Source organism: Mus pahari, unplaced genomic scaffold (genome assembly GCF_900095145.1).
Source record: "Mus pahari unplaced genomic scaffold, PAHARI_EIJ_v1.1 scaffold_4578_1, whole genome shotgun sequence".
In the NCBI taxonomy this organism is placed as follows: Eukaryota; Metazoa; Chordata; class Mammalia; order Rodentia; family Muridae; genus Mus; species Mus pahari.
The window spans coordinates 31,579-55,256 of record NW_018391695.1 but is presented as its reverse complement, the minus strand read 5'-3'; the positions used below and the strand labels follow the sequence as shown (position 1 = coordinate 55,256).

The 23,678-nt window shown below is 37.2% G+C and overlaps 2 protein-coding genes across 2 annotated transcripts in view; both read left to right on the top strand.

The window, feature by feature from the left end:
- Positions 1-4,473, top strand: part of LOC110314651 (interferon-activable protein 204-like) — a 13,229-nt gene extending 8,756 nt beyond the window's left edge. Inside the window, exons 6-8 of the mRNA XM_021188906.1 lie at positions 228-644; positions 2,834-3,022; positions 4,453-4,473. Coding sequence (XP_021044565.1) covers positions 228-644; positions 2,834-3,022; positions 4,453-4,473 — 627 coding nt within the window. The remainder of the gene's footprint in view (positions 1-227; positions 645-2,833; positions 3,023-4,452) is intronic.
- Positions 4,474-11,815: 7,342 nt separating this feature from the next.
- Positions 11,816-23,678, top strand: part of LOC110314653 (mucin-5AC-like) — a 17,520-nt gene continuing 5,657 nt past the window's right edge. The window contains 6 exon segments of the mRNA XM_021188908.1: positions 11,816-11,997; positions 17,162-17,446; positions 18,352-18,497; positions 18,941-19,126; positions 20,587-20,754; positions 22,494-23,454. Of these exon segments, the coding sequence (XP_021044567.1) occupies positions 17,182-17,446; positions 18,352-18,497; positions 18,941-19,126; positions 20,587-20,754; positions 22,494-23,454 (1,726 nt within the window). The 5' untranslated portion in view covers positions 11,816-11,997; positions 17,162-17,181.

Genomic DNA, 23,678 nt, shown 5'->3' with positions numbered 1-23,678 from the left:
GAGAGAGAGAGAGAGAGAGAGAGAGAGAGAGAGAGAGAGAGAGAGAATAATCACTAGGTTGTGGTTTTAGGTAAATTGTAAATAAATATTTAGGTAAAGATATATTTCTTCCTTTAGCTGCGTTGTAATATAGCCACCACTGTTTTTATCCTTTCCAATCTATTCAGTTGGATTGTTCTTATGATCTATCTGAACTTATGATTTTATCATATGTGTGTTTTATGTAGACACCAAGGAGAGGAAATGCACCAAAGGAACCTGCTAAGGAAGAAGGTCACCATCAAGTTCCCAAACAAGTGATGGTGTTGAAAGTAACAGAACCATTTACATATGATCTGAAAGAAGATAAAAGGATGTTTCATGCTACAGTGGCTACTGAAACTGAGTTCTTCAGAGTGAAGGTTTTTGACACTGCTCTAAAGAGCAAGTTCATCCCAAGAAATATCATTGCCATATCAGATTATTTTGGGTACAATGGATATCTGGAGATACACAGAGCTTCCTGTGTGTCTGATGTGAATGTTAACCAGACAATGGTGGTCTCAAATACACTGAGGCAAAGAGCTAATGCAACTCCTAAAATTTCTCATCTTTTCTCACAAGCAAAGGGGACATTTGTGAATGGAGAATACTTAGTAATTAAGGTAAGCCATTGCATTACTTGTAAAATGTCCTCTGTAATGTGAGATTTTAGGTTTAAAGTTGTTCAACTGGAATTTGCTCCATTTACTTAACACAGGAAATCATTGCCTTCCATAGCAGAAGGAGACCAGGCAAGGCTTCCTCACTTTTGGGATTTCCATGGTCCACCAGGAAAATTCTTTAAAAACAAACAAACAACAAAAAAAAACAAAAACAAAAGAGATTTATCAATAAATTTTGGCATTTTCCTGTCTAGGACAATCTATCTATAGCCACTCTAGTCCCAGACACTGTTCAGTTTATAGCACATTTTCTTTTTAAATTTTCTTTGATAGCTTCCTTACCTGTATTAGGGACATCTCAATTGTGAATAAAGAGCCACACTCCTAGCCTTGATACAGTTTGAGAAGATGAGATTATGAAGCCAAAGAGATTCCTCTGCCTTAGAATGTTTCGATGTCCAACAAGCCAGGAGTATATCTTTTTTCTTTTCTTTTCTTTTCTTTTCTTTTCTTTTCTTTTCTTTTCTTTTCTTTTCTTTTCTTTTCTTTTCTTTTCTTTTCTTTCTTTCTTTCTTTCTTTCTTTTTTTGGTTATTCAAGACAGGGACAGATTATATTTTTAATGTGTTCTCATTCTCTTATTCTTTCTCCTTCTATCCAGATCTTTTGAAAAAGTGACTATTGTTTTAAATAATAAAAGGGGAGTTTAACAGGAAAGTTTTAATTTTGGAGTTTGTAACTGAACACAATGAAATTAGGGGAATTTAGGGATTTCTACAACTTTGGAGTGTATTTTTAAGTGCCAATACATCAATTCATTTGTATGCTTGCTTAAGGTGTAATTTTAAAATTCCATATATATGAATACAGTTATGAGTTTTACTTTTTATGTATGCTGTCTGTGGCTGTGCTGGTACATTTGGCTACACAATAAGTAAAGTAAGTGGGATACAAATGAAAACACCAGAACTTAATTCTGTAGTGACTTAACCTTTGTGAGATTTAGAGTGAATCAAGGTGTGCAGTGAGAAATTGTGATCCTTTTTTAAAGGAGTTGTGTTTGTATGCATGCATGTGTGCTTGTATGTGCATGTGCATGCATGTATGTGTGCATGTGTGTGTATATATATATATATATATATATATATATATATATATATATACCTGTATGTGCATCTGTGTGCATATGTGTCTATATATCTGTGGATGTGTCTGTGTTTCTATTTCTTCTGCTATTTCTTCATTTCTTTTTTTGTCTGTTAGTTTGCTTTGTTTTATTTTTGTTGCTTTGTCTTTTTAAATTGTCTGTTTGTTGTTGTTGTTGTTGTTTTTTCATTTGTGAGAAAAATGTAGAGATGTCAGTTTGGGATAAATATCTGTGAGGAGGTAGGTGAAGGGAAACTATGATCAGAATTCATCATATGAAAATAACTTTATTTTCAACAAAAGTTAAGTAAAGTGAAAAAAGTGGACTTACAATAATGTTCCCCAACCTCACAATGAACCACAAGTAACAAGTAATTACTTCTCAGCCCTCTTGGATGTCCCTACAAACTGCAATGGTAATCAGATGGTTTTGTTGTTTACTTCTGTTGGTTTTGTTTTGTTTTATTCATTTTTGATCCTTTTCATAAGATACTTAAGAAATATCAGCTATCCTGATATGTAACTACTGGTGCTTAGAAAGATTGTGATATTTCCTAAAGACACCCAGTAGATAAAGACCACAAACAGGTAAAACTTAAGAGTGGTTTTCAAGGCTGGAGAGATGATTTAGTCATTAAAGGCTTGGCTCACAAATAAAATATCAGGAGTGATTTCTAAGAAAAGATGTGTTCACTGGAACAGCATAAACTATATAGTTCCTGTAATTGTATTTTTTCAGAATTTATTTCTTTTATCTATGAAGATTGAGAAGAAACACAAAGGCCATGAAACTAATAGGAAGACAAGTTTCAGGAATGTGTTCTTCTACCATGAGTCCTGGTACTTGAGCCCAGGTCATCCAGTTTGAACATGAGCACCCTTGCCCACTGAGCCATCTCACTGGCACTTGTACCTCCAATTCTAAAACTAAGAACCATAGTTGCCTTGTTGGGGACAGGTCTATGTTGACATAATTTATTTATCATAGATGTGATGAGATTTGATATATTTGCTAGAAGATTCAATGTTAATTTGCTTTTTCAGAAAACTGAGAGGAATAAATTCATTTACTATGGAATTGAAGATAATACAGGGAAAATGGAAGTGGTAGTTTATGGACGACTCACCAATGTCAGGTGTGAACCAGGCAGTAAACTTAGACTTGTCTGCTTTGAATTGACTTCCACTAAAGATGGGTGCCAGCTGAGGTCTGGAAGGCACAGTTACATGCAGGTACGTGCTCTAGGAAACACCAATTTTCCTAGGAATCATATACTTTTTAATACTCTAGTAAAGCATGACTATTGGCAATATGTAGTAAATCCAATAGGTGGAGGAAAAAGTAAGGTTTGCTCATTTAACATATAAGCTTCCTTCCATTATTTTTAATAAGAGTTTCTAAACATAACAAGGAAAACAAATGCAGAAAGACTCAACTATTTTTATATGTTTAACTAATTGATTTAAAAGAAAACTATCAGATTTATAAAACCAGACTGTCTATTTGACAAGAACATCAAGGTGTTTGTGTCAAATGCTGACTCAAATTTTTCAAATTGGCCAAATACTAAAAAAACAACCTCAGAGTATTCATTTATAAGATGCCAATACATTCCGTTGCAGAGGATCGTGGACAGAAATCATAATTGTCCAATGATGCCTTGAGGAAATCAGATAACAAGGAGTTGCAGTAATGTCCAACCACAATAAGCTAGTTCAAAGACCATGCCACACCACTCAGTTATAATACTTATAAGCTGCACAGCTAGATTGGGCAGATATACCACTACACAACTCTTTTCTCCATCTATGAGATCCCTTACTACTGTGGCTTCTCCAGGCCACATGGCTCTGTTCTATCCTTCTTCCACCTCCTATTCTTCATTCTTCCTCTGTCTCCTCCTCCTCATCTACCTCTCTCTTCTCTTCAGGTTCTCTAAAACCTCCAGCCTCAAATTTCCTTTCCACTGCCAAATCACTGGATCTAGTTTTTATTTGACAAGTTAAAATGAGAAGGTTCACATGAAATCACCTAAGTATATAATCTACTCCTTGTTGGGGCAACTCCTCTTGAGGAAGCAGGATTAACATCAAAATACAAACAGCACCAGGGCAATCCAAAACAACAAGGTACAAGTATCTACCCCACATTTCATATTTACACACATCTGTGTGGTTTTCTATTTAAACACACATACAGAGACACACACACATACATCACTATTATAATGTAAACAAAAGAAACATAAGTGATGACTTCTTCATTCACGTAGAAATGCTCTTACACTACCAGTGTTCTCTAAACCATCAGCCATTTGACAAAATTCCAATCCTCCAATGGCAGCAAAGCCTCTTTTCTCTTCTTCCCAACTTCCCTGTTCAATGAAACTCTGCAACTCAATCCTTACCTCAGGCCTTGCAACACTTTCGTTTCCGCTATACCTCTGTAACACACCCTGCTCTTTGACCATTGCTCAAGCTGCAGGAGTGACTTGCTAATTTTACAATTACAAGCAAGGGAACAAAGCTGACTCCAAGAACAGAGATGTATTTAAGGTCAGAGTGAGAAAAGGACATATGGCACTCATGGTGAATAGTCAGCAAGAAAAGTGTGGAACCAACTGCATTCCAACTGATCTGACTTCACTGTTTTCTTCTTTAAGGTCATCAATGCTAGAAGGTGAAGGAAAGTCACTCAACCCAGACTCCGTCAGTCAGAAGAACCTCTCTGGAACCATACTTCTGATAAAATGGATGCCAATGATATTTTTTGTGGAGATAAGATTCAATTACAGAAAATAAATGTGCATAGGCCTGTTGAAATACTAGTCCTATAAAGACTATCTCTTAATTCTAGGAAATGATGTTTTCTTATATTCTTTACACATTTTCTATATCTAAATTCATTTGTTGTCTCTATAACTTCTATAACTGTTCAATTTGCAATTTTTATACCTAAAACATAAAAAAAAATCCACACAACTTCTGTAAAGCACTGTGACGTTGAGAGTATCATTTAAACATTTGAGGGTTTCTTTAAAATAAATAGTGACCCTCAGACAAAGCTGGAGATTACAGAAACCTAATATGATGTGTAAGGACAAAGCATGTTCAGGAACAAAGGCTGTCTATTCTGTCCATGAATGTCAAGGTATTAATAAGATGCGGGAGAAGGTAGAACTCGGCCTTGAGCATAGTTCCAAAAATAATATGCTGAGAACAGAATCAAGTCTTCACACCCGCGATGCTGAGTCATGTGAATGCACTATAGAGTTTAGGTATTGGAAAAAAAATCCCCAGAATGTGGTGTTTAGGGTGGGACATACTATTTTTAACAGTGAGAAACCCCAACTTCAATTCCAGAGTCGAATAAAATCACTGCAAATCTTTAAAGCCAAATGAAGAAGGCTTATGATAATGGAAATCAAGGGAATTAAGAAATTGATATTCTCACAGAGGCCTTTCTAGAGTATTGCTTACATTTCTCACTGCTTTGAAGACTTATTTGATAAAGCAACTGAAGGAACAATGGGTTCATTTTGCCCATGGTTGAATGGTAGAGATGGGTGAGGTGGCTGGCCATGTACCTGAAGCAAGAATTGAGTTCTAGAGTAAATAGAGTTTATTGGGATGTGTTTAATTCACAGTCACTTCTCATCAATAGATTAGTGTCACTGCAAAGCATTTGTGCAAGGAAATTCTGTTGGTTTTTATTATTTGTTTTGCTTTAGCTTGCTCTTCTAGATTGTGAGGGTGAGAGAGACTATTGTTTAGCACCTTGAAACTCCACTTGTCCTATAACCACAATGCACTTTCCAGCCAGAGACCATTATCCACACCTACTGTGTACATTCAACATTCTTCAAACAATACACCTGAAACCTATTGGCTTCATGGGCAGCCACATACACCAGATTGCAAATATATATGCTGTGAACCTTGGAAATGATTACTGTCCTTAGAAATACCTTCAGTAAAATCTTTTTAATAGTCAAATATGTCATAGAACCTTCTTGATACCATGAAAGATGGTGTGATCCAGCCTAGACTTGTTTGAGTAAATGTACATTCAGACAAACTTTGTCTTTAAAGTGAACTTTTATGATGGATATTCTGTTCACCACCTCCTTCCTATGTATACCTGTGTGTATATAATCAAAGTAAATTTCTCTATGGAAAGGGACATACATGAGGAGTAAATGCTTCCATAATCTAAGCCCATACATTGAAATAAAGACTTGCTTATGTTACATCCCTTCAACAAAACAGCTCCTGTTCTTGAACTCCATGAAAGAAACTCCAAGCAAAACCTGGAGCCTGTGAATTCCTTTACTATAAGGCCCACAGTTGCTTCTCACAATATTGCATTCTTATCTGTACTGTCATTTTGCTGTGAATAAATTTTCACTGCCTCTATAAAAATCTGCATGAGCATTTACTCCAAATCTTTGAATAAAAGTGCTAGATTTTAGAAACACCTGGCTTAGTCTCTGAAGAGCACCCTTTCTTGTAATAAGATACAGAAAGAAAGGGGAAAAACACATCAAATACCAAAGATTAGGTCTTGGATTTCCAAACTTCCAGAAAGGTCAGTACTGCATTTATTCTCTTTATATAATACTTTATCTGTAGTGATCTGATATGACACAAAACAGACACACACACACATACACAGACACACACACACACAGACACACACACACACATACACACACACACACACAGAGAGAGACAGAGAGAGAGAGAGAGAGAGAGAGAGAGAGAGAGAGAGAGAGAGAGAGATTCAGATATAGATACATAGATACAATTAACAAATGCAGTGCAATGAGGACAAGAATGACATTGTCAAATCTACTTATATACAGTGGAGTGGAACTCTCCTATATCCTACATTGTAGGACAATACTCCTGGGGAGATGTGAATAAATATCTACTCACCCCAGGCCAAAGTTCAGATACAACCAAAGTCCAATTTGATGAAACATTTGGCATTTTTATTGTGGTTCTTATAAGAATATTGATGAACCATTACTTACAGGAGCAGAAATGACCCAAACTCAGGAATGTTCCCACTCCATGCTAAAGGGAGTAACATCTCACAACAGCTAGCAACCTGGAGTACCATTCAGTCTGCAGGTCCAACACATTGGAGAGTGGCCCCTTGAGGAAGTTCAGTGGCTCTGAGCCTTTTCAGGACAACTTGGTTCATCTCTACTTATTCTAAGTGTATTTAGCTTGTTCTAGGGTTCATATGAACATGACTGACAGCCTGCATATTTTGGTGGGGAGAGTACACTATTATACTGGGTTCAGGGACTTCCTGAAGTCTCTAAGTTGTTCACTTCCTAATCTTAATGATCCTCCAGGCAATATAGGTGGTTTCCCCCATTCTTAGAATAACATGCTATTCTGAATCCTTTTTACCACCGTATGTCTTAACATGATTTCCTCTAAGGTGAAAGATTTTGATCTGGGAGAAAACTGTTATATAACAGTCCCTCTGATGTGTACATAAAGACTCAATTTCTCTCCTTCCTGAAGTTTTGCCACTCAAAGTGCAGAGAAAGACCAGTGACGTTATTATCAGTTTCTTCTATGACTTTTGGGCAAAAGGAAAAGTGGAATGCCTGGCACAATGTTGGCAGGATTGTTAGAGTGGGAACAGTGGGAACCAACTGTTTTCAGTTCAGACTTGAGGTTAACTGCACAAGGGAAGATTCATACCCAGCATTATCACCTTGTCAATACTTCTCATCTGTAGGTCAGTAGGTCCTAGAGAGGAACCCTATGATGTATTGTCAAGTTTCCTTTAAAATATTCATGTTTCTATCCACAGATTAGTGCTACTCTCAACCTTGATCAGAGAAGCTGCTTTCTACAGTGAGTGCCTATTACTTCCCATGACTCAGAACTAGGAACAGTCTTTGTGGCTGCACTTTGGTTCCTTCATTAGCAGGCATTTGCCTTTCTTCTTCCTTGAGCAAAAATACTACCAGTGACTTAGCCAGCTTAAGATCCTTATATCAACTCTGGCTGTTTAGAACATTGTACACATAAGTTGAGAAGACAGCCTAATTTTAGCTCATGTCTTTAGCTCCCAAATGTGCAGCTTCAATGATTTTTTTCCAAATACTTTGTGTCAGGTTTTTATTTTACTGTCATAAAATTTGAGGAATCCACATGAACTGGAAATCATTTCCACATAAGCCAGAGAAAGAGCAATTTGTCATCACCTAGTGGAAGACTCCTATCAATGGTGCAAACAATAACTTTCACATGTATTTGATGCACACTGTAACAACTTTACACAACTTCTCTAGCTGTTGTTAGTAAGTAGCTTAGGATTACTGTGTGGACTTGGAGAAACTGTCCTGTAGAAACTGTTATAGAAGTATGAGATGAATCCCAGTGAAGGGATTCACTAAAATGTCTCCTTCCTTCCTTCCTTCCTTCCTTCCTTCCTTCCTTCCTTCCTTCCTTCCTTCCTTCCTTCCTTTCATTTCATTTAATTTTTCAGCTGAGTTTGGAACTGAAGGCCATGCTGGTAATATGAAAAGAGACCCAACCCCATTCAGTCATTCCTGTCAGCCCATCTCCATCTCTGTGTGATTCTCGGATTGCTCAAAAAATTACTGTTTTTTTATTAGATACTTTCTTTATTTACATTTCAAATGTTATCCCCTTTCCTGTTTTCCTCTCCGAAAATCCCCTATCACCTCCCCGCTTGCCCTGCTCCCCAAACCACCCACTTTAGCTTCTTGACCCTGGCATTCGCTTATACGGAGGCATAGAATTTTCACAAGACCAATGGCCTCTCTTCCCATTGATGACCAACTAGGCCATCCTTGCCTACATATGCAGCAAGAGACAAAAGTCCCAGCATGTATTTTCTTTGATTGGTGGTTTAGTCCCAGGGAGCTCAGGGGTTACTGGTTAGTTCATATTAGTGTTCCTCCTATAGGGCTGCAAACTCTTTAAGCTCCTTGGGTACTTTCTCTAGCTCCTTCATTGGGGACCCTATGCTCTGTCCAATGGATGACTGTGAGCATCCATTTCTGTATTTTCCAGGCACTGGCAGACCCTCTCAGGAGACAGCTGATATCAGGCTCCTATCAGCAAAATCTTGTTGGCATCTGCAATAGTGTCTGTGTTTGGTGGTTGTTTATGGGATGGATCACAAGGTGGGGCAGGCTATGAATAGTAATTCCTTCAGTCTCCACTCCAAACTTTGTCTCTGTAAATCTTTCCTTGGGGATTTTGTTCCCCCTTCTAAGAAGGATTGAAGTAGCCACACTTTAGTCTTCCTTTTTCTTGAGTTTCATGTGTTTTGCAAATTGTACCTTGGGTATTCTGAGCTTATGGCCTAATATCCACTTATGATTGAGTGCATATCATATGTGTTCTTTTGTGATTGGGTTACCTCACTCAAGATGATATTCTCCAGATCCATCAATTTGTCTAAGAATTTCATAAATTCATTGATTTTAATAGGTATGTAGTACTTCATTGTGTAAACGTGTCACATTTTCTGTTTCCATTCCTCTGTTGAGGGACATCTGGGTTCCTTCCAGCTTCTGGCTATTATAAATGAGGTTGCTAAGAACATAGTGGAGCATGTGCCTTTATTACAAGTTGGAGCATCTTCTGGGTATATTTCTAGGAGTGGTATTGCTGGATCTATGGGTAGTACTATGTATGGTTTTCTGAGGAACTGCCAAATTGATTTCCAGAATGTTTGTACCAGCTTGCAATCCCACCAGAAATGGAGGAATGTTTCTTTTTCTCCACAACTTCTCCAGGATCTGCTGTCACCTGAGTTTTTGATCTTAGCCATTCTGACTGGTGTGAGGTGGAATCTCAGGGTTATTTTGATTTGCATTTCCCTGATGATTAAGAATGTTGAACTTTTGTTTTAGGTGCTTCTCAGCCATTCAGTATTTCTCAGTTGAGAATTTTTTGTTTAGCTTTGTACCACATTTTTATAGGGTTATTTGGTTTTCTGGAGTCCAATTTCTTGATTTAGGATTGGTAAAGATCTTTTCCCAATATGTTCATTGTCTTTTTGTCTTATTAAGAGTGTCCTTTGCCTTACAGAACTTTGCAATTTATGAGGTCCCATTTGTGAGTTCTTGATCTTACAGCAAAAGTCATTGGTGTTCTGTTCAGGAATTTTCCCCCTGTGCCCATATCTTTGAGGCTTTTCCTCACATTCTCCTCTATAAGTTTCAGTGTCTCTGGTTTTATGTGAAGTTCTTGATCCACTTAGAGTTGAGCCTTGTACAAGGAGATAAGAATGATTCAATTCTAATTCTTCTACATGCTAATTGCCAGTCGTACCAGCACCATTTCTTAAAAATGATTTTTTTTGTCCACTGGATGGTTTTAGATCCTTTGTCAAAGATCAAGTGACTATATGTATGTGATTTCATTTCTGGGTCTTCAATTATATTCCATTGATCTACCTCTCTGTCACTGTACCAATACCATGTAGTTTTTAATCCCAATTCCTCTGTAGTACAGCTTTAGATCAGGGATGGTGATTCAAACAGAGGTTCTTTTAATATTCAGAATAGTTTTTGCTATCCTAGGTTTTTTGTTATTCCAGATGAATTTGCAAATTGCCCTTTCTAACTCTGTGAAGAATAGAGTTGTAATTTTGATGGGGATCGCATTGAATCTGTAGATTGCTTTTGGCAAGATAGCCATTTTCACTATATTAATTCTTCCAATTCATGAGCATGGGAGATCTTTCCATCTTCTGAGATCTTCTTCAATTTCTTTCTTCAGAGACTTGAAGTTCTTATCATACAGGTATTTCACTTCCTTAGTTAGAGTCGAACCAAGGTGTTTTATATTATTTGTGACGGTTGTGAAGGGTGTTGTTCCCCCAATTTCTTCCTCAGCCTGCTTATCCTTTGTGCAGAGAAAGGCCACTGATTTGTTTGAGTTAATTTTATATCCATCTACTTCACAGAAGTTGTTTATCAAGTTTAGGAGTTTTCTTGTGGAATTTTGGGGTCACGTATATATACTTCTTCCTTTCCAATTTTTATTCCTTTGATCTCCATTTGTGTCTAACTGCTCTGGCTAGGACTTCAAGTAATATATTGAATAGGTAAGGAGAGAGTGGGCAGTCTTGTCTAGTCACAGATTTTAGTGGGATTGCTTCAACTTTCCATTTAGCTTGATGTTGGCTACTGGTTTGCTGTAGATTGCTTTTATTATGTTTAGGTATGGGCCTTGAATTCCTGATCTTTCCAAGACTTTGATCATGAATGGAGGTTGATTTTGTAAGATGCTTTCTCAGCATCTAATGGGATGATCGTGTGGTTTTTGTCTTTGTGTTTGTTTATACAGTAGATTACTTTGATAGATTTCCGTATATTAAACCAGCCCTGCATCCCTGGGATGAAGCCTACTTGATCATGATAGATGATCTGTTTTGATATGTTCTTTGATTCAGTTTGTGAGGGTTTTATTGAGTATTTTTGCGTTGATATTTATAAGGGAAATTGGTGTGAAGTTCTCTTTCTTTGTTGGGTCTTTGTGTGATTTAAGTATCAAAATAATGTGGCTTCATAGAATGAATTGGGTAGAGTACCTTCTGTTTCTATTGTGTGGAATAGTTTGAGGAGAGTTGGACTTAGATCTTCTTTGAAGGTCTGATAGAACTCAGCACTAACCCCATATCTGGTCCTGAGACTTTGTTGTTGTTGTTGTTGTAAGAGCACTAATGAGTGTTTGTATAGGTGCACCATGCATGTGAGTTTTGTGTCTGATGGCCAGTGTACATCCATTTGCTACAAAAGTCAAAAGGTTAGGACTTTCTTATTTAGTGAGATTCATCCAAAAAGAATGTGAGCCTGACTAAGCTGTGATTTTTTTTGTTCATAGTGACCACAGTGTTTACGGGAACTGAAGAGGTTTCCCAAGCCAGGGAAATTGAACGTTATGAACAAAACTTGGAGGAGGCCTGGCTGTTTCAGCACTCCTCACCCCAGGGAGACAACACAGAGAGAGACAGCCAGTGCTGCTCAAGAAATGAAACAGCTCTGAGAGGGTTGTAATCACTAGTGTCTTCCTTTATACCCCAAGCTTCAGTTTCTCAGTTACTGACTTATCTGCCTACCTACTCAAGTCAAGCAGGCCACTTCTTGTGTTGTTGAAGGTCTCANGATATGTATATCGCTGCAGAAATATCCAAGGAGGTGAGTTCTCTTTGTTTCTTAAATTTGTGATCAGATCTCTCTGTGAAATATAAAGGAGCATAGAAAAAAATCAGTCTTGGAGTGGAGCAGGAGGCAGGGCATTGACCCTGCTATAGCTGGTTTCAGACGCTTCACTAGGAAGACGACAGAATACAGAATAAAGACGCCACCTCTATTCCTATGACTTTTCGTGCATTAGTGTTTAACACTGGTCTTCAGGTATCTTCACTAGAGAAGACATGGGAGCAAGGTGATTGTGGTGAATGAGTGTGTAAAAGACAAGACAGAAACAAGAAAAATGATAACTAAAATAATGTTAAATGAAAAAGCACACTTCAACATGAATATACTTTCCACTTTTGTGAATATACAAAGCTTGAGAACTCTCATTAGCCTATAGAAGAAAATGTCCCAGTTTTATTAATACAGTTATTTAAATAGAGTTTCTTGACATTTTTATGTTTAGGTGTCCTCTTAGCTCCCTTCTGTATCAGATGTTACAGACAATATTTATTATACTCTCTTCTTCATTCCATGCTGGACGTGAACTCTAATGGAACAAAGTTAATCTTGTTCATTATTATTAATTTTTCTAAAATTTTTTATCATGTTTTGCCTAACTTTTTAGTAGTTGAGATATGCATAAATTTTGAAACATAGTCATGATTGGTTAATGTCATACCTGTTTAAATTTATATTAGTGTTTGTTATTATTATTGTTTGAAAAATAATTTCATTATCTAAGCCAGGTTTGCCTGGAACTTGGTGCATAGCTGAGGCAGTTTCAAACTTACAGTCATTTTGCTTCTGCCTCCGCCTCTGCCTCTGCCTCTGCAGGCCTTTAATCATAGACATCCACTACCATGCACCTCTTAAATGTCTACGATCAATTTTGCATTTTACTAAAAATAATACTAGAATACTATTTAATGTCATGAGAGTAATGTATTTATAAACTAAAATCTGTTATTATTTGGTAATTATATAATTAAAATGGTTTCACATTTCTTGGGTTGAAATTTTTCACTACTAAGCAGTGAGCCTCCAGGTTTTATGATAATTGCTTGGATGGTCCTTAACTATACTGGTGGAGAATTTTGGTGTTTTTAAATTTCTCTTTCAGAATCAAATTTTTCTAATATTTTTAAAACCATCAAGTAGTATTTTTCAGCAATTTGAAGGTATTGGTTTTATCTAAACCACTTTAAAATTTATCATTTTGTGCTTTTGTTTTGTTTTGATCTGTTTTGTTTCTGTTTTTTGAGACAAGGTCTCACTATGTAGCACTGATTAGCTTAGAACTGACTATGTAGTCCAGGATGGCCCCAAATTTAAAGATTTCTAGCAATCCCTGCCTCCTAAATGCTATGTACTTTTAGATTTTTATTTTAAATGTTTTATTATTTTTTTCTAGCTTATAGACTTTTATATGGCACATTATAAAACCAATTTGCACATATAATGTGTAGTAGTCTAGTCCAAATAACAAGTACTTCCATGTCTTCAACAATCAGTAATTGTATGTGTTAGGATTTCATGTTTTGCGATGAGACTTAGGCTATGTTTTGATGTTCTATATTGAATGTCTACATGGTTCTTCTGCCTCTGCCTCTTCCCATCTCTACTGACCACTATTCCATTTCATTCTTCAAAGTTTATTTTTGTGAATAACCGAAACATGAGATATTTGTGTTCCTGTATCTGCCATGTTTGGCTGAACATACTTATCACCAGTATCATACAAATTCATTCAAATCTCAAATGACAGAAATTCATTGCTTTGAATGGCTAATGAATACTTGGTGTGTGTTTTTCGGGAGGATGTGAGCAGTTATATACAATTCACAGTATGTATGTGAAAATCCCAGACAACTTTGGGCATTTGTTTCTTTACAAAAGTTCCAGGGATCTAATCTCAGGCTCTAGGGTTTGCACAGCAGGAATTTCTCCCTGACCTTTTAATGTATACTTTCCATACATGTGCTTTTGTCTTTTGTTTTTATCATCTATTTTTGGTAAAGAGTCTCACAATTGAGAATGGGCATGTGCTCCTCATCCTTCCCTTTCTACTTCTACAGGACTGGACTTCCATGCATGTACCATGGTACCTGGGTTCTCATTTTCTTTATTAACTCATCCACTAAAAGAGTTAATAAATACCTTATTTTGTATCTCAACTATTTTGTAATTACCTTATTTTGTATTTCAACTATTGTGAATAGTGACGAAATAAATAATCTTCTGTATATAGCTAATATTTTTAAAACTATCAAATAGTATTTTGTCAGCAATTCAAAGGTATTGGTTTTATCTAAACCACTTTAAAATTTTATCTCCTTTGGTATTGTACTGGCTAGTTTTGTGTCAACTTGACACAGCTGGAGTTATCAAAGAGAAAGGAGCTTCAGTTGGGGAAATGCCTCCATGAGATCCAGCTGTAAGGCATTGTCTCAGTTAGTGATCAAGTGGGGAGGTTCCTCTGTGGGTGGTGCCATCTCTGGGCTTGCAGTCTTGGGTTCTCTAAGAGAGCAGGCTGAGCAAGCCAGTGGAAGCAAGCCAGTAAAGAACATCCCTCTATGGCCTCTGCATCTGTTCCTGCTTCCTGACCTGCTTGAGTTCCAGTCCTGACTTCCTTGGTGATGAACAACAATGTGGAAGAGTAAGCTGAATAAACCCTTTACTCCCCAACTTGCTTCTTGGTCATGATGTTTGTGCAGGAATAGAAACCCTGACTAAGACAGGTGTGTAGCCAGATATTGGAAGAAGTAGAATACTCTGGTTGTACTTTCTATATTTAAGGGTTTTCTTTATTAGTTCCTATAATGGGTACACTAAATTATATTTTTTCAAATAATGTGTTATATTTCCTGTTTCTGTGAATCCTTTTCAGAATTTATTTCTTATCTCTGTAATAATAAACATTACAAGTGTATATAGCATTATATATGAGAATAGCTTTGATTTGATTTTTATATAAATTTTATTTAACTTTCTCTGATGATTAGAAAAACTAAACCATTTTTCAAGAGTGCGTGTTTAGTAATTTTTAAAAATTTCTTTATTCCTAAGCATTTAATACAGATTTAAAGTGAAGTATCAACTCACTTCATAAGTTACGACAACTTTTCACTATATCTTTCCCCAACACCTCCCTACACACCCACAAATCTTCTTTTGGGTATGCATGTGTGACATAACCCACATCCAATTGCTGCTGATCATGTGTGAGTAGAGGTGGGATCATCCATTGGAGCTTGGGATTTCTATCTTGGACACACCTTTCAGAAAGAATGATTTGTTCCTTCCCCCTAGCAATCACCTTCTGCTAATAGCTCCTCAGCAAATGCTAGGAACAAAAGATTTCCATCTGAATCTGCTAGAATTATGAACACCTTGATTATAGTATGGAAGGGTATATGAAGAATTATACAGAAATATTCTATATCACAACAGAATTAAGAAAAGGGTAAAAGGTATAATTGGATACATGTGAAATGAAGCAAGGTTTAAATAAGAACGCAAACAGGGGAAAGAAGGAGGTAATAGGTGTGCTAAACACGACTAATGGTTTATGACAAAGCATATAGAAACCCACAAACCCACAAGTTAGTAAGATAATTTCAAAAATATACCATAAAATAGGTTGAAGAGAATTGCCTTGTGGGGGTAGACAATGTCACTCCTAGAAAACAGATTATTAAATAAGCACCACAGTTAAAAAGTAGGATTCCCTCCCTACAAGGTATTGGCCAATGAGACCTCAGAAGTCTGAAAAAACCCCACAGGCTATTGCCATTGCACTTGGAGACCCACCATAACTTCATACTGACTGTATTGTTAAGGATGCCTCTCATGTGATTGTTCAGTTCTTTAGCCCCCTTTTGCATTACATTGTTTGTGGGGTTTTAAGTTTTTGAGTAGTCATTTTATTTCTTTTTCCTGCCTTTCATTTTTTGAATTTCATGTATTTTCAATGTCAGTTTATTTGTCATGATATTTACAATGTCAATTGTCATTAATAATTGCAATGTCGATATGAATGTACCTTTTACAAATATTCTCTTCTATTCTGTAAAGATCACTCTACATCTGGGCTTTATTATATAGCCCAGACCAGCCACAAATGTGTGGCTCTAAAACGTTACCAGTATAAAGATATTGAGCACTGAAGGAAAAAGTTGTAACAAGTGTTGAAATGATCCCAGTCAGTAACCATTTGATTCTGTAGGATAGAATCAGAAGAAGTTCTGTAAAGCAACAGTGAAATGGGGCAATGAGGACTGAAAATATATTAACCAATCCAATGGAAAAGATAAGATTACTTACAGATGTTATGGAAGACATAATGGGAAATGAGATGCAGTGCTGTGGCCAGAGGTTCCCATATATAATGTGAGAGAGTGAAGTTCATTTCCTCATTTGTCACATTGGTCATTACCATGCTTTGAATTTAAAATGCTTTCCATGACTTAAGCATTTCAACACTTGGCAAACAGCTGTCAATGATATTTTGGGAGGTTGTGAAGTGTTTAGGGCATAGAGCCTACATGGCAGATGTAGAAACATAGGCCTAGGGCTAGAGGATTATAGACACCTGGATTCTAATTTAAAGACTCTTACTCAACCATATCTGTAGAAATTTAACAGGCTATCTGGTCACAGATTGGGTTCCAGGCACTAAGAATTGTCCACTGTGAAACTGTAAGGAAAAATAAACATTTTCTCCATATGTTTCTTCTAGCAAATGTTCCTGTCATAGTGACAAGAAACTTAAGCAGTTCAGTCAGAATAGGTACCAGGAGTCAGGATCTGGCAGGCAGACAAAAATGAAAAGGTTCAGAGACCTAAATGGAAGAAAAGAGAAGCCACACACCAATACTACATTCTGGCACAGAGGAATATCTCCAGACAACTATTCATCACAACTACCCTTGACCCAACTCAACAATCATTATTAATTACAAAGATTGTTTTAAAGGTTTTCCTAATAATGCAGTTCTTTCCCAATATTCCTTGTGACATAAACAGCTATTATGCTGCTCTCTTTCTGTGAACATACCTATGTCGAGTATTTCCACAGACCTCATTCATTCCCATAATCATGTCTTTCTTTGGAAATTTCTGAATACATGCACAACATACGTATGCCAACTTTTTCTTCCAGGCTCAGAAACAACTTGAAAGATGGTGAAGGAGTATAAGAGAATTGTTCTTCTGAAAGGACTTGAATGTATCAATAAGCATCACTTTAGCTTATTTAAGTCATTGCTGGCCAGAGATTTAAGTCTGGAAAGAGATAACCAGGAGAAATATACCACGATTCAGATTGCTAACATCATGGAAGAGAAATTCCCAGCTGATGCTGGATTGGGCGAACTGATCAAGTTTTGTAAAGACGTACCAGCACTTAGAAAACGTGCTGCAATTCTTAAAAAAGAGAGATCAGAAGGTAACATGGAACAGAGAACCCCCATCCCTACCAGTGTCTTACTATCTCTACTCCCTTCTTAACCTTGAAATCCACACATAGCCGTCATATCTCCAGTTTACTCCTCAAAGACCATGGCCATATTGGTCCTTTGAATTGGCTATTGAGGATGTTCGTCTTCCAGTGTATGCATGTAATTTAAGGAGTATATTTGGTGTATATATTAAAGATAAATTAGAAGTTGATCAAGGATTGGGGTTCTAGATGTAACATAGAGGTTCAAAATTTGAATATAAAATTATGATTTACATTTAATATATGCATTAACAAATTGTCTCACCTATTCTATTAAGAATACTAATATAATTATCATCTCTATTAACAAAGATAAGTATATACTTTGATTAAATATAGCCTTAAGAAGGTGTGAGACAACACTGATTTTCATAAAATTATTGAGTTGGATAAGAATATTTTAGAAGGTTAAATCCACAATTGACTTTAGAAAGTTAAAATCTCATTTCACAAGTTTATATCAGATTTCCTTTTACTTGTATCTATTATTTGAGTGTATTATGCACAAAACATGACCAAATCAATGTGATAAATTTTATATTTTAAGATAGTGTAGGACAATGGAAATGAGGAAAGCTTGACTGAGATACATGGGCTTCAAGAGCAGGAAGGGATATCTCATTTTATATGGAACATGTAAAGAAAACATTGACTAACAGAAGATAGTATCAAAAGTTGTGCCTTTAGAGTTGTGTTGCTAGAGTAAGCTTTGGAATAAGCATCAATATAAATGCATCAGAAAGGAAATGACAGAAAGACTTGATGGTAACTAGACAATCTATTTTGGTTTATGTGGGCTTTCTTGTTTATGCATTTGTTCTGATAAAAAAAATCTCCCATCCTACTAATAGGAGAAACATCACTGGAAATAAATAAGCAAGAAGCAGGTCCTGCAACACCTACATCAACTACAAGCCACATGTCAGCATCTGAAGGAGGGGAGACTTCGACAGCTCAGGTGGGGACTTCCACAGCTCAGGTGAGCCTGAGGAACAGGGTTGGGCTGGCAGTCCAGACAGGCAGAGGTGACTCCTCTTCCCCCTGCTCAGGCTATCATGCACTCACTGCTTTATCAGTTTCTCTTCAAGCTTTTATTGAAGCACAGGATAACTGATCATGTGGCATTAATATGTGTTCTCTTCTACTAGAAATGACATCATCTTAAAAACCAGGTAGAGCCATGGTTGTAGCAGATTTACACAAACCTAGTTTTCAAATTCAAATTCGATTGTGTCCTACCATAGAAGTAATAATAGAAAAAATTTTGCATATAACTTTTCCCTTTATTTGACAAAACCACTGATACACAGAGTTTTATCACTATTAATGATCATACTTTAGACTTGTCCAAAGGGTGGGTGCTACACATATTCAGGCATAATAAATCTACTACCTAATTATGAAGATTCAGTCAGCTCAATTGATTAGGCTCATTAACAGGGCAATGGGCAATGGATATACTTTCAGAAAAGGAAAAGTACGAGTGAAAAGAAGACTGAAGAGAAAAAGAGCAAGGCATCCTGGGTAGCAGATAAGCCTCCCTGTTGTGAAGAGCCCACAGCCACATGCCAGTCACCAATAGCCCAGATCTCATTTTCTGCTCCATCTATCATTTCTTTGGCTAAGGTACAAGCTTTCTGCTACCCTGTCATTTCTTCAATCCAAATATGAGGAACAGGTCTTGCAGTTCTGACCACGTCCCCCACTTATCCCTGAGATTAAATTAATCAGACATACACAGATTCCGAATATGATATAGACACAAAAAATATGTAATACAAACAAAGAGTTTGCTGACGCATAACCTTTTGTTTCGATGAAAACACTTAATGAACTTGTTACTTCTGTCAACAAGGAGCTGACAAGGAGTCTGCTTGCTTGGATCCCAGACAGGAAGAGGGAAGCAAAGAGTCTAGCAATTGGAAGTATCAGCAGCAATGGACTCCATTTCTCTTTTCTTGTACTCTCACATATATTTCTTTTATACATCTAAAGTTTTAACAATTTTTATACGCATATTAGGGTACTCACTTCTTCAGAACAGTTGATACATTGTATAGCCATTCCATCTTAAAGGACTGTAACTGTCTAAACCCATCTATCTTCTAAATTCAAGTGTTGGTATCTTGCTCTAGCCTTAATATATTCCTCCAGAAGTCCTATCCATACTGGGTTGTAAATGGATAGTGCTTAACTGGATAATATACTCTTGTATTATTACCAGTTATGACACAGAAATAATGTTTGTTTTCCAAGTTTGCTGTGTATTTTTAAGATTATGTTTTCCCTATTTTTCCCATAGATACTTACAAACCTGAGATTTTATGAGTGCCAGAAATACAAAAGGATCAGCACAGCTAAGGAGGGTAGATAAGGGTTGTCTTACCCAGTTAAGGCTCTGATAGATATCTTGTAAGGCTTAGAGGTCACAAAACAAAGAAATAATTCAGCTGAAATGGGAGTAAGGCCCACTCCAAGAGATGGAACCCATACCAGACACTGCTAAAGGAAATCTGAGACTAAATAGGTATTGTGCCTAGGAGAAAACCCACGACTATTATTCTACTAAAGGAACATGGCAATAACATGAATCCTAATGATATGTTGCCATACCTATAGAGCCGTGCCTCATTCACCTCTCGTCACAGATGCTTCTTGCCATAGGTGGGAATTGACACAGAGACCCACAACTAGCTTATGCGTACATAGTGAGTGATTTTAGAGCAGTCACTCTTCAACAGGATGTATTTATCGAATCTTTCTTCTTAAGTCTCAGGGATCTATTTGAAAAAGTGACACTCCCATATGTGAGTTTATGGGAGACATTCCAAATCAAACCACGACACAATACAATTCATCTGTTAAGAATGAGATGTATTCACAGTAAAACAAATATAACTAGAATTCAGTAATAAATACAATGTTTCTTATGGCCTTGAAAATATTGTGCTTCATTTCATTTTAAAGACATTCCCAAAGACTGATGATAAAACTATATAAAAGCACAGCTTAATGTGTACAAGGCTAAGAGCTCAATTTCCAACATATGAGAGAATCTAGACAGAAAGACAATGTTGCTCTTTCAGACAAAGAGAAAACAAATCACAAAAANTGAAGGTGGAAAGAAAAAGAAGCTCGCCCAGGAGCAGGCTCAGCTTCCAGAAACTTCAGGAACCGATATAAAAAAAGATGAAGATTGTCTCCAGACTCCTCATAAGCCTCCACCAACACCACCCAGCAGTTCCTCAAACAAGGTACCACTTTCCTATTCCCTGTGCTTGCCCCTTCCCAAAGCATATCACTGGACTTCCCACAATCTTGGATAACATTCTCACTAATCCCCTACTGCAAAGACTTTCCTCGTTTTATTAAAAAACACATTAAGTTATATAATTATGTAACACAGACTCAGATTGAATTGAAAAGGTAAGTATTTATGAAAAGATTTCTAGTGTTGTCAAGCAACTCTCTGCTTTTGGTACAAAAGAAAGCATAGGGGACACCAGACCACACCAGAGTGTATCAACCTGCCATTGCCTAGTTTCTTCTCAGTCTGTTTCCCTTTGCTGGTAACCCATCTAATGAGGTTATTTTTGTCATTTGGTGTTCTACTCAGGAGGCATTTTGACATGTGATATGTCCCTGTTTGAGAAATATGGATCCCTGTCCATTACTGACAAAATGTCCTAAACCTGTATTAGTCACTTTTGCTATGAGTTAGCTTCATACCTGTGCCAGGTATATCCCAAACTCTCCCTGCCATTCATCATCAAACAGCTCCTTCTTACCATCCTGAAGACGTCTTAAAATAATTACAATGACTACAACAGTGAAAGTACTTCCATTAAAAATGTACTACTTACTGATATTATCATTTATCAGGTGTATATTTTGATACTTTGTCTGCAATTACACAAACCTCATTTTGTTACATGGTACAATTGTGTTTCACATTCTATGTGATCAATGTTCAGTTCTTTTAACTGATAGTGTACTGTGATATATCATGGATTGAAATCCTTGGGTACATCTAATTATCCGTGCTCATAAATGGTGACAGCGATATATTTCTAAATGTATACAGTCCACGAAAATAGTCTACAGTTAAAGACAGTTTTGGCTTGAGTGGCATCAGCTTCATAGCAATGGTTGCATTTTAGAAAACTTGTACCTTGAAGGATCAAAAATATACAAAGAAACTAGTAAAATTGGTCATTGCTGTTACATGGACCTATTTGCATAGGAATTTACTTTCATGTTAAAGCCAAATTTATAGTGATTAAAGTTTTATACTTCTTCTCTAAGAGTAGAAAAGTGTAATGAATACCCTAACTCAGCCTATCGCCCGAAGTACAAGAGTTTCACACATAAACAGTTTTATGGAACTGGAATTATGGTCATTTTAAAGATCTAACCAAAGTTTTCAATGAGTCCAGAGGAGATTCAGGCATACTCCAGCACCCCAACAACTGAGCTACATCCTCATCTACCAGAATTCATCTAGGTGGTTCATTATTTTATGGTACCTATCACACAATTTCATTTACATCATCAAAAACTGTGGGGACTGGGCTCCCTGTGATAGAGAACATATATAACACGGAATTAATGGATTAGAAATTCTACATGAAGGAAAGTCCAGAACTATGAACTAATTTTGCTACAAGCCTAGCTTCCCACAAAATAACATGTAGTTGAACCAGACTAAGTAAGATCTGACGAATTTTGTAAAATACTTTGAGCAAATATTCCATTCCAGACCAATGACATTTTACTGGCTTTTAAGTGAAGTTGTAATATTGATTACAAAGGGAGGAGGCTAAGTGATAGAAATCCCTAAGTGTGAGCTAAAATACTTCCTTCAGCCCAGGAGAAACCTGACAGGATAAAGGTCCTCTTTACAGAAGGGAAAATGAAAAGATGTACTTGGTCTGATTTTTAAAAACAATTAAGCAGGACTAAAAAAACAATTCTCAATCCTATTTTCCTTTAGAAACAGAAAAAAGGAACCATCCAAAAACACAGCATCCCAAAGATAGAGGACCCTCAGGAAAAGCAACAACTTGTAGAATTTTCATCAACCAGCAACTTCCCAGCTGTAAGTGACCTCCTGACTTTTGAAGGACATTCAGCAATTGCTTCAAGCAGACTTCAGTCTTCTCAGAAGCCTCTAGAAGCTCACTTGGATTTAAAGATGTCTCCAAGCTCTTCAACATCACCTTGCCATAATCTTCCAGTGTCTCTATCCTCAGACTCGAATGTTCATCTGAACTCTAGTGCACATTCCATCCTGTTCAGTGGTACCCAGGTTCCTCATGGACCATCAGCAACAGGATTCAGTAATGTCAGGATCCCTCTTATGCCTTCAGAAACAGTGTCCTGCTCTTCCATTGCTCCTCACATGTCTCCAATAAAGGTACCCAGCAGTATCCAGGACCTTCACCTTCCTGCACGAGCAGCATTCAATAGCACAGAGGATCCACACAATCAAGCAAAGGCATCCAAAAATGTCCAAACTACTATAATGCCTCCAGCAACACTGACAAGCAAAGTCCAGTTCCTAAAGATGCCTTCTCCAGCAACAGCACCCAGCAGTGTTCAGGCTCCTCATACTCTAGCAACTGTGTCCAGAAGCAACTCTGTCGCACAGGTACCTCAAACAACAACATCCAGTAGCATTCAGACACTTAACTCTGCTATAGTAAAAGCATCCAAGAATGTCCAGGCCCCTCAAGTATCTTTACCAACAGAACCCAATTATTTCCAGGCTTCTGTGGCACCTCCATCAGCAACACCCAGCAGTTCTACATCTTTTCTGGTACGTTTGCCAGTAGCCACAAGCAGAGCCCAGACTACTCAGATTCATCCAGAAACAGAATCCATTTGTGTCCAGGCTCATCTTGTTCCTTCATCAGCAGTGTCCAGAAATATGTGTACCACTCAGTTGACACAAGGTACAGCATCCGGTACTGGGAAGGCCCTTCCCCTTCCTGAAGTAAAAGTATCCATGAAAGTCCAAGCACCTCAGGGATCTTCCCCAACAGCATCCATGAGTATCCTGAATCCGAATGCAACCCCACCCGCAGTATCCAGCAGTCTTCTGGCTCCACATGCAACTCTACCAACAGCATCCAGCGGTCTCCTGGCTCCACATGCAACTCTACCAACAGCATCCAGC